The sequence below is a fragment of the Manacus vitellinus genome, unplaced genomic scaffold, assembly GCF_001715985.3.
Source record: "Manacus vitellinus isolate BGI_N305 unplaced genomic scaffold, ASM171598v3 scaffold_85_pilon, whole genome shotgun sequence".
Taxonomy (NCBI): Eukaryota; Metazoa; Chordata; class Aves; order Passeriformes; family Pipridae; genus Manacus; species Manacus vitellinus.
Window position 1 is genome coordinate 1,020,877 of NW_021940845.1, and position 12,503 is coordinate 1,033,379.

Here is a 12,503-nt window from a genome sequence, read left to right on the forward strand (position 1 = left end):
TCCAACCTGGCCTTGGACACTTCCAGGGATGGGGCAGCCACAGCTTCTCTGGGCAACCTGTGCCAGGGCCTCCCCACCCTCACTGTAAAGAACCGCCCCTAAAGGTCTCCTGATGAGAATTCTGCAGTCCTGCCCCTGCCATGGGGGCTTTCTGCACCCACACAGTGCTCCTCCCAGGACCCCCAGCTGCCCATCCCTGGGGAATTGCCACGCTGACGTGGGAAGAGCAGCTCCGAACAAAACTTCCCACGAATCCTCTGTGTAAAGGCAGCTCTAGTGCCTCATTTATAACCTTTAAAATTTTAATTTAAACATTGACAAAACCATGTTACTTTCTAATTAAATCCCATTTTCTCCCAGGGATTTTAATTTCAAAGTAATTTATCAGATTTAAGGATCCTCAAAACATTTTGCATGTTTTTCTTTCTAACCTGCCATGCCCACTGATTTATTTTCCTTATTCATTAGCAGGAGGATTCATTAGTCATTAAGTGAGTGGGTGGGTTGGGGAAAGGGGGGGTGGGGGGAGGAAGCAAAAACGGTTAGTGATTATGAAAACAAAAAATCAGAGCTGTAAGAAGCATATGTTGGGATCGTAATCCTGACACCCCTGTGTCTCAGCAAAGCAGCCAGTAATTGTACCGTAATGAAATGTTCTTGTTTGATAACCAGTTAATTAGAGAAGACAATTATTCCAAACCCCGCTGACGCCCACGAACGGCTCCGTGTCACGCAGGCACTGAGTGACAGCCGGAGCTGTTATCGGCAACCCCTGCGTCCCAGCCCGCCTGCTCCAGCAGGAATGCTGCTTCCCAGGCCTGGGGAAGGATGGAAAGAACTCCAAAGTCTCCCCCAAAGCATCAAGGGGTGCGCTGATGTCCAGCGGAAAGGTCTCTCTGCTCCAATCCCAGGTGGAGTTTGCTCCAAAAAAGAGGCAGGTTGTCAGGAGAGAGGAGATGGAGAGTGCAGGGAAGGTCTCTGGGAGGAAAGCTGGGAGGGAAGGCCAAGAGTAGCCACGTGTCCAAACACACAACGCAGCAAAGGAGGCACCGAGTGATCCTGCCCATCTAGGAAAAGGGGCAATAGGCTTAAATTGTAACAAGGGAAATGTTGGCTAAGCACTGGAAAGTAAGGATAATTAAGCACGGGAAGAGATTGCCTGGGGAGATGTGTAATCTCCACCACTGAGGGTTTAAGAACAGATTAGGCACACATCCATCAGGAATGGCTTAAGTAGAGATGATCCTGACTTCAGGCAGCAGTATGGTCTGGTTGACCTCTTAAGTCCCTCCTTGCTCTCCTTTCTATGATTCCATGACTGAGGTTTTTTTTTCTCCCAAATGTATAAATTTGGGTTTTATTCTGGTTGTAAATCTGGAGGGTTTTTTCTTGTCACTATTATACACTTTCCTGCAATATATGTCTTGGGATCACCATAACTTATGGCTTATTAACAGGATGACTTGAAAGTCACTACTGGGGTCAGTCACACCCCCTGAAAAGGCCCTGGCTATGGGAACTATTTGCACGGTTTCAGGAGAGCTTTCCCATTATCCTGGCAGAGACATGGTGCTGTGAAGCAGTCCTTTGGACAATGAATGGATGGACCTGTAATCAAGCAGCAATACCAATGGTTAAAGCATCCTGAAAGGTTCCTGCCTTCCTCTGCCTTGACTTCATGGTGCCACCAGGGTGTAAGTCACCTATCACTCCATGTGAGGGCACCAACAGAGTTCCCAGGGCAGCCCATGGAAGACTCCAAAGGAAACAGAGGAGGAGGCTCACAGATCCAACCCCTAACCTCCAATGAAAAGCACACAACACTCATCTTTCCACACTTCTGATCCTGCTCTCCAAGAAGAGCAGTCACAGATCTGACCCTTCGCATCCTCCCTATCATTATCCCGCCCTCCACCACACCTCTCTTGAAACCTTGTTTGGGATTGGTGCTTTGATGCTTCTCCAGCTTTCCTTGATGCTCAGAAGATGCTGAAACCTCCTTTCAGGCCAGAGTGACTGCTTGGACCCTTCAGCCCCTCACTGCCAGGGCTCTGGGGCTGCAGGAGGAAACTGCAACCCACGGTGGCTCCAGCACTGACAGCACTGACTCCAGTGCTGGAATTGGCCAGTGTGCAGCACCTGCTGCATGCCATTCCCATGGGATCTCTCCCCTCTGATGGCTCTTCCATAAAAACACCTTTACAGTTGGCCCGAGATGCCTCTGTCCCACCACAGAAACCTGCAGTGCCCTGTCACCGTGTGAGGTATCAGGTTCAGTGAGCAGATGGATCTGATTAAATGGGTGATCTATTATTTTCTGCTGAGTGAGCAATTTTTCTGCTGGGTAATTTACCCCTGCAGTGTGACTTTTCCCCTGGAGCTGTGTAGTTCTCTAGGCTGTGCATTTGTTTGGGAAAATCCCATATGCATTTGGCTACTGAGTGACCTGGCCTTACTGAACTGGTCCTGGTGAAGCAGGGCTATTGCCATCCCCAGTACCTTCGTGTCCCCAGCGAGTCTCCAAACTCATAAACTCAACTGGAAATGTTGGTTTTGTCCAACTTCTGCTCATTTTGGATGGGAAGTCCTGGGTTAGCCTGGGGTTCACTCAGCAGGTTGCTCTGGAGTTCCCTGATTCCTCTGCCCTGAGTTTCCAAGGTTTAAGGGAAACACTGACCAATGCTTTGACTTTATGGATGGATTTCCTGATCAAAAGAAGCAGGTTCCAGAGACATCTGCAAATGCCACCTTGGCAGCATATCCCATGCTCCAACATTACCAGTTTCCAACCCAAAGTCCCTTCTCCTACAACGGGAAGATGCCCAGAAAGGGAATAAGAACACGGCAGAGAAGAGCGAATCCCACCAGTGACTCCTCAATACACTCCAGAGAGTTTCCAGGCTTATCACCCACAGGAAATCCCCCTGAGGGAGGACAGCCACCAGGGCTGGTGTCACCAGCTCTTGAGCAGAGATGGCACTGCTGGTGGCCCTGTGGAAGGAGATGAGGGGGCTGAGGGTGGCAAGGACTGGGACCAGCCTGCCAGCATTCCACCCGTGCCAGGGAAAAATCCTTCCTAGTGAAATAGCAGAGTTTTCTCCAATACAGTCCTCAAATTCCTCTAATTTCTGTCAAATCAGGCAGCCCTTTCAAACCTTGCTGCGTTGAGATCTGCTAATGAAAAGAACTCCCAGTACAGGAGGCACAGGATTCTGGGAGCCTGGAGCTAGGACCGGGAGCTGCAGGCAGATTCCTAGGACAGGTACCCCATTTGATGCTAATGTCTGAATTAGCATTTCCCTCTCCAGCAGAGTCTAAGCTATCTCTGCAGGAACAGCTGCTAAACTATTTGCAAAGTTCAAAGAGGATGTATTAATATTTTTTTTTCCCCGAGTCACATTCTTCAGATTCCCGTGTAAGCTTCTTAGAAAGGGCCACGCCAGCTGTTGAAGAATGAAGATTACAATGTCCTGCCAACGCAGAGCTGGAGATATTTCAAGGTATTGTTATTTATTACTGTTCCACACGCTGGAAGGGGTTAAAATGGGGAAGAAAACGGAGCTTTGCAGAACAGGTGTCCTTGAGCAGTACCCAAGGACACGGAGATTGCTAATCCTGTATTCCACAGCATGATCAAATCACCAGGCAACAGATATAAATAAAAAAAGGCAGGAAATAAGGAAATTTAGATACAAGTGTGTCAGAGGGAAAATGAAGATTCATTGTGAAGAGGCTGAGAAGAAGGAACAAAATGACAAAGGCACAAATGATAAACCAGTAAGAACAAAAGGAAAGGGGGGGGGGAAAGCCTCTCTGTGAAATGCATGTCTGTGACAGCAGCAGCCAAATCAAAGATGCTCCTAGATTATATGGTTTCTTGCATAATATGCATTCTGGTTCCCTCTCTGTGTTTGTCTTTCAGCTGGTGCACAGGGAAAAAAAAAACATATCTGAAATGGGACGTGAGCAACCTTTATTTTGCTTGTTTCATCAGGAGGAGAAAGCAAATTTGCTTTGTGGGAGCAGCAGCACCTGCTCAATGGCAAATAAATAGCTACAGCTTTGATATTACAGTGCATATAATCATTAGCAGCACAAATGGCAGAGGATTAACCCTCTGTGTGCTGGGCAGGGCTACCTGGCAAAGGGGTGGCATCTCACTGCTGATGGTAGAAATGCTCCATGTAGCATCCTTGGAGAGGGGTTGAGGTTCTGGAGGGGGCACAGAGCAATCTACCCCAGTCCAGGGCACTGGCTAGCGTGGCTACAAGCCATCAGCACTGGGCTTTCCTCATCCCTTTGGCACTGGCATGGTGGCAACTCCACCTCTGTGCAACCCCAGTGATGGGATGATTGATGGACACAGTGCAGGGATAGCAGGACACGTGCCAGGGGAATCACAAGCCCCAAACACCTTAGCTGCAGGTGGGTTTATGGACCAGCTTCCCTTGAAGCCCCTCCCTTGTTGCTCCCTGCCTGCTGCTCTCCCACAAGGCAGGAACTAAAACACGTCCAGGATTGAGGAAACTCTGGGCCCATTGGAAAGTGAAGAACAAGGTTTGTAAAAGTCATCTGAAGCAGAAATTGCAGAGATGGAAACAACTGGTAATAATCCCTGGTGGGGCTGGGGTCTGCATGTTGCCCCTCTGGAGATGGGATGCCCCAGCCCCACCATGAGCATCTTGGGGGCCGCGAGAGATCCAAGTGTGGGACAAGCTCCAGATGGATCCTACAGCCTCAAATCCACCCTCTTTTCTCATGTGAGGAAGAGGGGAAGTGTTCTTGAACTAAAGCCTTGGTCATAACTGAGGTAGAACGCCCAGATTTGGCTCTTGCTTGCCTGCTGTGCCATCCCTGTCCTGGCTGTTCCCCAGCCTGTCCTCTGCACTGCTCTCTGCAGTGAGCACGTGAAGCCACTGCTGTCAACAAAGCTAAGAGCAGTGTCCCAGATGAAACCCTTCCCTTTTCCTGATTCCTGCTCCTTCCCAGAGCATGATGCTCCTGCCTGGCAATGAGCTGAGCCATGATTTGGCACAGCCATGTGGGAATCTGGACTCCCAGCTCCCTGCAGGATTTTGGCCAGTGGCACGTGGCTGTCTTGCTCCATCCCTGTCCCCTCTCCAGATGTGCCAGGAGAGCTCTCAGCATGGGCTGCCTGCCTTCCTTGGGAATGTGTGCACCCTATCCTGGAGCCCTGGGCAGGAAAGATCTACAGCACAACCCAGGCACTTCTGTTCACATATTAAAGACATTTTGTTAACGCTTTTTAAATTTTCTCTTCCTTTTTCCCTTTCCATTGCATTGCCTTGTGAATCTAAAAAAAAACAAAACAAACCACAACTTGTCTGGGGATGCTGGTGGAGGAAAGCAAACAGGGACTAAATAAACTCTCCTGCAGCCAGACACTTCAAGAGTGAACGTGCCACACTGCACAAATCAGCCACACAGTCCCAGAGCCAAAGATAAATAGAGTCCCTCCAGCCAGAGTCCCGGGCAGGGAGGTAACTGTTGTGGGAGAGAAGTATCCAGCTGGAGACAAAGCCAGGAAGTTAATATTTAAGCATTCAGACAAGGAACAAATGACTTAATTAAATCAATTACAGAGGGAGAAATGGAGCCACTTAGAAAGCGTGTGTAAAGAGACGGCAAGGCTGCTGCAAGCTCATAAAAGAGAAGGAGGGAGAGTTAGCAGGGAAGATAAACGGGCCGGTTTAATCCCTGCTGTTAATTAAGAGCTGAGCATTTGCACTGAGCTGAGTCAGGGTCGCACCAGTGCTTCCATTCTCTGAGCCACAGTTGCAGCCCAGCTCAGTGCCCAAACTACGGAGACGTTGGTAACCAGGCAGAGCAAGGCAGAGGCAGAACGAGAGTTTGGGAGGGGTGAAAGCAGGAGAAAGAGGTGACAGAAAGCTTGTCCACGCTCCTGAACCTCCACACCCTGCCCCAACAGCCCAAACCCAGCCCCTGCCCAGCAGCTGCCTGGGGCTGGGGTCACCCTGCTGCACAAGCAGGGACCTTCCTCCCCTCTTCAGCGTGAGGAACTCCTGCCTGCATGACCCACCAGGGATCCAGCCAAAGAGGAGAAAAGGCAGGATCACGAGAACATCAGAGCACCACTTTGCACAGAATGGAGGCTCCAAATGGAGCAGCAGAAGGGCTGCCATCCCAGAAGATGCCTTGCTCGTATTCCCAACATGGTGTGGGGTGGAAAGCAAGGCTATTTCCTAGCATGAATTCCAGCTTAATGGCTTTTTTCCTCCCTGCTGCTCCTTCTCCAGACATAGGTGCTTCCAATGCTGGCCATGGACACCCATCAGGAGCTGGCAGCCAGGCTCTAGGAGAAGGGCTCCCAGACAAAGCCTGTTTGGATCCAGGACACATCTCACAGTGTCAGATCTCACTCTGCTTGATAAAAAGCCATCCTTGCTACAGGAAGTGTTCCCTGGGGTTCTCTCAATAGGCAACAAGCAATTACAGGCTTTTGTAACAGACTCAGCAGCAACAAAACAGTGAAAGCAGGACACAGAGTTCTCCCTGTGAAGCAAACAGAGAGTGGCTGACAGCTTTGGGGCAGGAAGGTTTCCTCTGTGAGGCCACTCCAGACATCTCCTTCCCAAGGTTTTAAAGCCTGACTGTTGGATTTGAAGGCAGCAATATAGGGAGTTAACAGTGTTTAGCCAGTTTACTGTCACTCCTTGTAAGTAAATAAGCAAACACAAACCCATCTCTCATCTAAGGCTGTAAAACTTCAGGTCAGGGAAAGGCCATTGATGGTTTTGCAGAGTATGAACTTATCAAGAATAATTAGTTGTCATAAAAATTTGCTCTTCCCAATGCAACACCAGCAATTTTTCACAGTTGGCACTTCAGCACTGCTCCTGACCACAGCCTCTGTTCCTGACCACACACTCCAGCCTGGCCATGCTCTGAACGTGCCTGGGGAGATGCTCTGTGCCATGGAAAAAACACATTTCAACAGCTGAAAGAAAAAAATAAAAGTAAATAAATCAGTCACTCACCTGTTTTTGTTCTTCTCCCAAACTGTCCCACATGGATGCCACGATTTTGGACACGTCTCCAAAGGTGGCATTGGGGTTTTGCCCTTTGATGGCTGCCTGTGTGTCTCTGAAAAACAGGGCGTAGGCTGACACGGGCTTCTGGGGCTCATTGGGGTCCTTCTTTTTCTTCTTCTTTTGGCTCTTGGGCTTCTTGCCCAGGTCTGTTGATGGTCTTTTCTCTCCAGTAGCCTGCAAAACCATGAGAGGAACCATAGCAGTCAACTGGGAGTGGTCAGGTACAAGTCCCTGTTACAGCCAAGGAGATGAGGGGGGAAATGGCAAGGGGAGGGATCCCAGCATGGAGAGAGGGGGGCAGCAGCCCTCGGGGTCTCTTTGGCCCCAGGAGCCTCTTGGATCATTACACAAACTGCTGGTGGGTGCCTGAGCCTGGCTTGGTGACTCCACTCAGACCAGCTCACAGCCTGGGTTCATCCCTTTGCACCTGCTCCAAGAGTAGGGCTGTCCAGGCACTCACCCTTGGTCACCCTCCTTCCCCCTCCTCCTCCCTGGCACCACAAGCTCCCTCACTCCTTGATACTTTTCTGGGACCTCTCCACATGCTTTGCTTCCCAGCCATATCCCTTTACCAGGCTATGAATTTTTCCAAAGTTGGCTTCCAAAAGGTTTCTGATTTCCACCCCAATAAGCCCCCTTTGCAAGCTGCTCCTGATTTCCCTTATCCACGTGTGTGCCAGTGGCTCAGTGTCCCCATTCCCAGGAGGATTGTGAGCACTGACCAAGCAGCACCAGCATCACATTAACCATCACACTGGGGCCATCCAAAATTTGCTTCACTCTGCTAACACATACATACCCCTTCCCAGGAAAAAATATCCAGGAATGGAACTGTTTTAATCTTATGAATTAAATGCTTTGCATGTGCTGTTCACTCTTTACAACCCATCTGGGTGCAGTTGGATGACCAGGTCTGGCTGTACCCATGCTCAGTGCCCTGAGGGTGTTGGAACCAAGGGGAGAAGGACAAAGGCAACAGGAGCTGGACTTTGTGGCTGCTCAGCACAAGATGCTGCCACTGGGCTGGGAAGTAGAATAGCAGGTCAGGAAACAGGGATGCTTCCAGTGAAGGTAGCACAGAAAGAAGATCCTGCATCGGCCTCTGTGAGGATACCTGTGCAATGTGTTAGGAAAAGGTTCTTCCCCCAGAGGGTGGTTGGCACTGACCAGGCTCCCCAGGGCAGTGGGCACAGCCCCAAGGCTGCCAGAGCTCCAGGAGGGTTTGGACAACACTCTGAGGGACAGGGGGGGATTGCTGGGGTGCCCTGGGCAGGGCCAGGAGCTGCACTGGATGATCCCTGTGGGTCCCTTCCAGCTCAGGATATTCCACAATTCTATGAATATAAGGGAGTGCAGAAGTCTCCATGTGAGGGTGTGAGAAGGAACACACCCCTAGAAAGCACATGGACATCTATCAAAGCTCTTAACACATTACGTGTGGTCAGTGAAAGCTCACGCTACAGGAAAGCACCATTATCCTTATTCTACAGTGAAGGAAAAACTAAATACTGGAGGTTAAACACGGCAGAGAATAAAACCACTGCCTGCTGCAGGCTGGATCTCTGCACCCAGGAGGGCAAATGGGGCACCAGCCCCTCCACCTGCAGACCCTGAGCTCAAGCACTGAGTGCTCAGCCAGTACCCAACTGTGTCAGTCCCTGCTCCACCAGCTGCACAGGTTGTTGTATCTCTTAAAAAGACACAGGTCTAAACATCAAGATGTTGTTAACACACTTCCTCCCGCTGAGCTGGGAGTAAACAGCCTCTGCTCCTGATGGATTTGTTGATTTAACCACGTACTGGGCAGCGCCAGGATTTAAGAGGCTTCTCTTTAGCTGGCACAGGGCAGGCATGGGGAGGAAAGGGCAGCAGTGCTCCTGTTCCCCGCTCAGCAGCTCTTGACTGGCCATTAATTTCAGTATCAGTGCAGTGACATTTGTCAAACAGACAGTGACCATTAGTGAACGAGCAGTGAGCTCAAAAAAATTGCATTTAATTTAAAATTGCCCAATTGGGCTTGAATGGGAGGCCTGGAGGTGAAAGGCCAGCTTATTAGGATGAAAAAAAAAAAGCATGACAGGGTTTCAGCCCATTAGGAAGTGAGATGGTATTTTAAATAACTGTGATCCCGTTTGATTCACTGAAATGCTACAGGGGAACCTCCTCCCTCACAGCCACCGACCAAGCCCAGGAGCTGGAACAGGACCAACACAACCCCAGGCAGGTTTATAGCCAGTCCTGCTCAGGCAGCACCAAAGAGCACGTGGGATTTACGGAAAACAGATGCTGTGAGGCTGCCAGGAGCTGTCAGTGCCCAGGAGGGAGCAGGGCAGATCAGGACTTTGCCTGGTTTTCATAGGGTTTTCCAGCTGTGATGCAGCTGGGATGAGACAGCAGCCTGGCCCTGGACCTTAAAAAATGCTTGAACAACCTAAGCCATATTCGTGGCTAAAGCCAAACCCCAAAGAGGCAGAGCCTTCTGGTCCCAGAGCATCCCCTTGGGGATGACCCTTGGAGGCTTGGGCAGCAGGATGAAGTGTATGGACTTGCCCTGGAGAGGCAGCAGCAGGTCTGTTTGACACCAGATGTGGACAGATGTGGGGCAATTCCCTGGTGACAGATATGATCCCATAACCTTGGTGCCTTCTTAGATGTTGAGCCCATGAAGAGCTGGAACCCCATGGACACTGTGATTTTAATAACTACGGAGGGCGACCACTAATCCAGCTGGAATTTGAGCTGTAACAACCTCTCCTTCCCATGCATGGGTACCCCAAAGCAGTGAAGCAAGCAGATGCACCAGTGGGGCTGGGAGACCTCCTAAAATCATAAAGTCCCTGGCTCAGAGGACCTGCTGGACCTGAAGTAATTGCTGGCATCAGACCCATTTCTTTAATGTGTGACCTTCTTCCTCACAAGATGAATTTCTGCTTGTTAGACGTTGCTTTGATGACCTGTTGCAGAAGAGCCCTTAATGGCCACATGAAAAATGACTGGTGGGTGAATGCAGCAGCTGTGCAGACAGAGAAAGCAAACAGAAACCTGCAGGCCACAACACAGCTCTGCTGCTTTCCTGACATTTAGGTGCTCCTCCTCCATCAAACACATCACTCCTGTCCCAGCTGTCTTGATGGGGAGTTTACAAGGCAGAAAAAACAAGGGGGCTTGCCTTAAGGATTAGGAAAAATCCTGATCTCTGCAAATTTGGACATCTCCAAATTCTTCCTACTCCCATGGGCACCACTGGCTCAAGAGAACAGAAGATGCAACCCCAAAGCTCCAGGGACTCCTGGCTGGCTGGGAGGAAATGCTTGGTGATGCTGATGGAGGCGGAGAGAGAACCTGGTGTGTCACTAAGCTGAAACTAATTTTCTGCTGATATGAAATATTTCAGCTCCCAGGTCATTGCCTGGAGCTGTGTGACACAGGCTTTGGGAGATGGCAGACTGTGGGGTCCAACAGCATAACCCAGCCTGTAGTGCACCCCAGACATGGAATCAGAGAGTTTGAAAAACTCCATCTATTTTTAACCATGTGTATCCCTTCCTTTTACAGCTGTATTCCACTGAAGCTGCTTTTGCATCCACGTTTGCTCTCTGCTTTGAAATGCCCCAGTCTAAAGTGAAACCTGCCAATGGATAAAGAACTACAGGATTGATGGGAATCCATCTTCCTGGATTTCCACAGAAAGGGAAAGGTTTTTGCTCAGTCCTAGCATTTTCCTAGTTTTCCAGTGTCTTCACTGTTTGCTGCTCTGGTTATACATCCAAATCCTGGTCACAACAGTCAGTTTTAGTGGGACAAGGTTACAACCCCAGTGCCTTCGGTCAGCACCTTCCAGGAGAGGGTTTTCCATGACAGGCTTTAATCAAAGGCACAGAGACACACCAGGTATTGAGGCAGCAACATACCAATTGTTGGAGTTTGCCCTCAATAAACAACAGCTGCAGACTCCTGGAGCACAGCACGTGTTGTTTGCTCTCCTGGTGCATTTTGAGAGAGATGAGCAACAACCAAGATGTGCCCCAAACCCTAGGAATTCCTTGGGTTTGTTCATGCCATGCTCAGCAGCAGTTGTGTTGGCTGTAGAGACCACTTGAGACATTGCTGACTACTTAAAACACCACCTGGGTGAACTAAAAGACTCTTCCTCTTTTAATTTCTGGGTTTTTTTACCTTAGCAAGCCACGTCCGGTGAGCTCAGTTAAATCCCACCATGGGATATTTTTCTTCCCTGTTTTAGTCTCCTCTACCCACCACTAGAAATCTAATTTTGCCTCAAGCATTTGCAGGACCCTCAGCCCTGAACCTGCTTTGCTCCTCAAAATCCTCGTAAGAAGAAACTCTGCAGCTGGATGGACCTGGTAAAACGTGGAGGCAGAAGCCCAGCTCCCACCTCACCCTAGGCTGGAAACAAGTCACTTCATCCTTGGGGAAGTCTCCCGCTCTATATATTCAAAATAAAAGCCTATTTAGCAGGATTTACCCCTCGCTGAAGAACGTCCCTCCATAAAACAGGGCACGTACCTTGTAATGTGACTCCGTCTCCTCTTCCTGAGTGGAGCTGGAGGGAGATGGTGTAGCAGACTTGCTTCCCGGGGGCGAGGGGGAGCCGTGGGCGACACCACTCCTCATCCCCATCTGAGAGATGAGCTGGGACTGGCTGAGGGCGCTCATGGGGCCGGCCAGCATCCCGGGGCGGTTGAGCAGGGGCACTTGGCGGTTGGAATCGTAGGACGCGGCGTCCGAGTGGACCATCTCCTGGATCTGAGCGGGGAGAAGATCACCTCGTCATTACAAAAGGTACTCGTGGATTTATAACACAGTCAAATCACTTCAAGACCAGCTCTGATGGATTTATTGTTTAAATTGTCCCCCGTGGCTGGCAGAAATTCTTCCTCGTGCTCCCCCTACCAAAAAAAAACCAAGAGCAAGAGCTCCTGCCATCCCCCTGCCCGTGAGCATTGCAGAGAGGTCCTAAATCACCTCTGTACATAGGTCTGTGTGCCCAGGAGGTGCCCCTGCCTGCCTTAGGGACCACTGGTGCCTGGTATCTACCAGGGATATAAAACCAAAATGTTCATAAGTGAGCAATTTTTGGCCACATCACCAGGAGAAGGGATGGCACTGCAGTTTACAGGGCATTTCTGGGGCCAAGCTTTGCTGCTGCGATGTGAGGCCATGGCTGAGCACAGGCACATGTTGTGCCAGGGTATCTGGGGACAAGCCCTGGTACATCAGGAATGCAGCATCAGAAGCTGTGTATCCCAAACATGGTCTTTCTGAGCAATACTTGGTGTTGACATTTAGCAACTGCAGAGATGAAAAAAATATCTGCTCGTCTGAGTATCTGAAGGTACCACAACCAACCCCCCCTGCACCCTCTGCAGGGCTGTTGGGTCACTTGTGCTACTGGGGTTAAACCTAGGA

The 12,503-nt window shown here is 50.0% G+C and overlaps 1 protein-coding gene across 1 annotated transcript in view; it reads right to left on the minus strand.

Moving 5' to 3' along the window:
• TOX2 (TOX high mobility group box family member 2) overlaps positions 1 to 12,503 on the minus strand; it is a 92,332-nt gene that overhangs the window by 12,432 nt on the left and 67,397 nt on the right. Inside the window, exons 4-5 of the mRNA XM_029964938.1 lie at positions 11,601 to 11,840; positions 7,020 to 7,247 (exon numbers count right to left, since the gene is read on the minus strand). Coding sequence (XP_029820798.1) covers positions 7,020 to 7,247; positions 11,601 to 11,840 — 468 coding nt within the window. The remainder of the gene's footprint in view (positions 1 to 7,019; positions 7,248 to 11,600; positions 11,841 to 12,503) is intronic.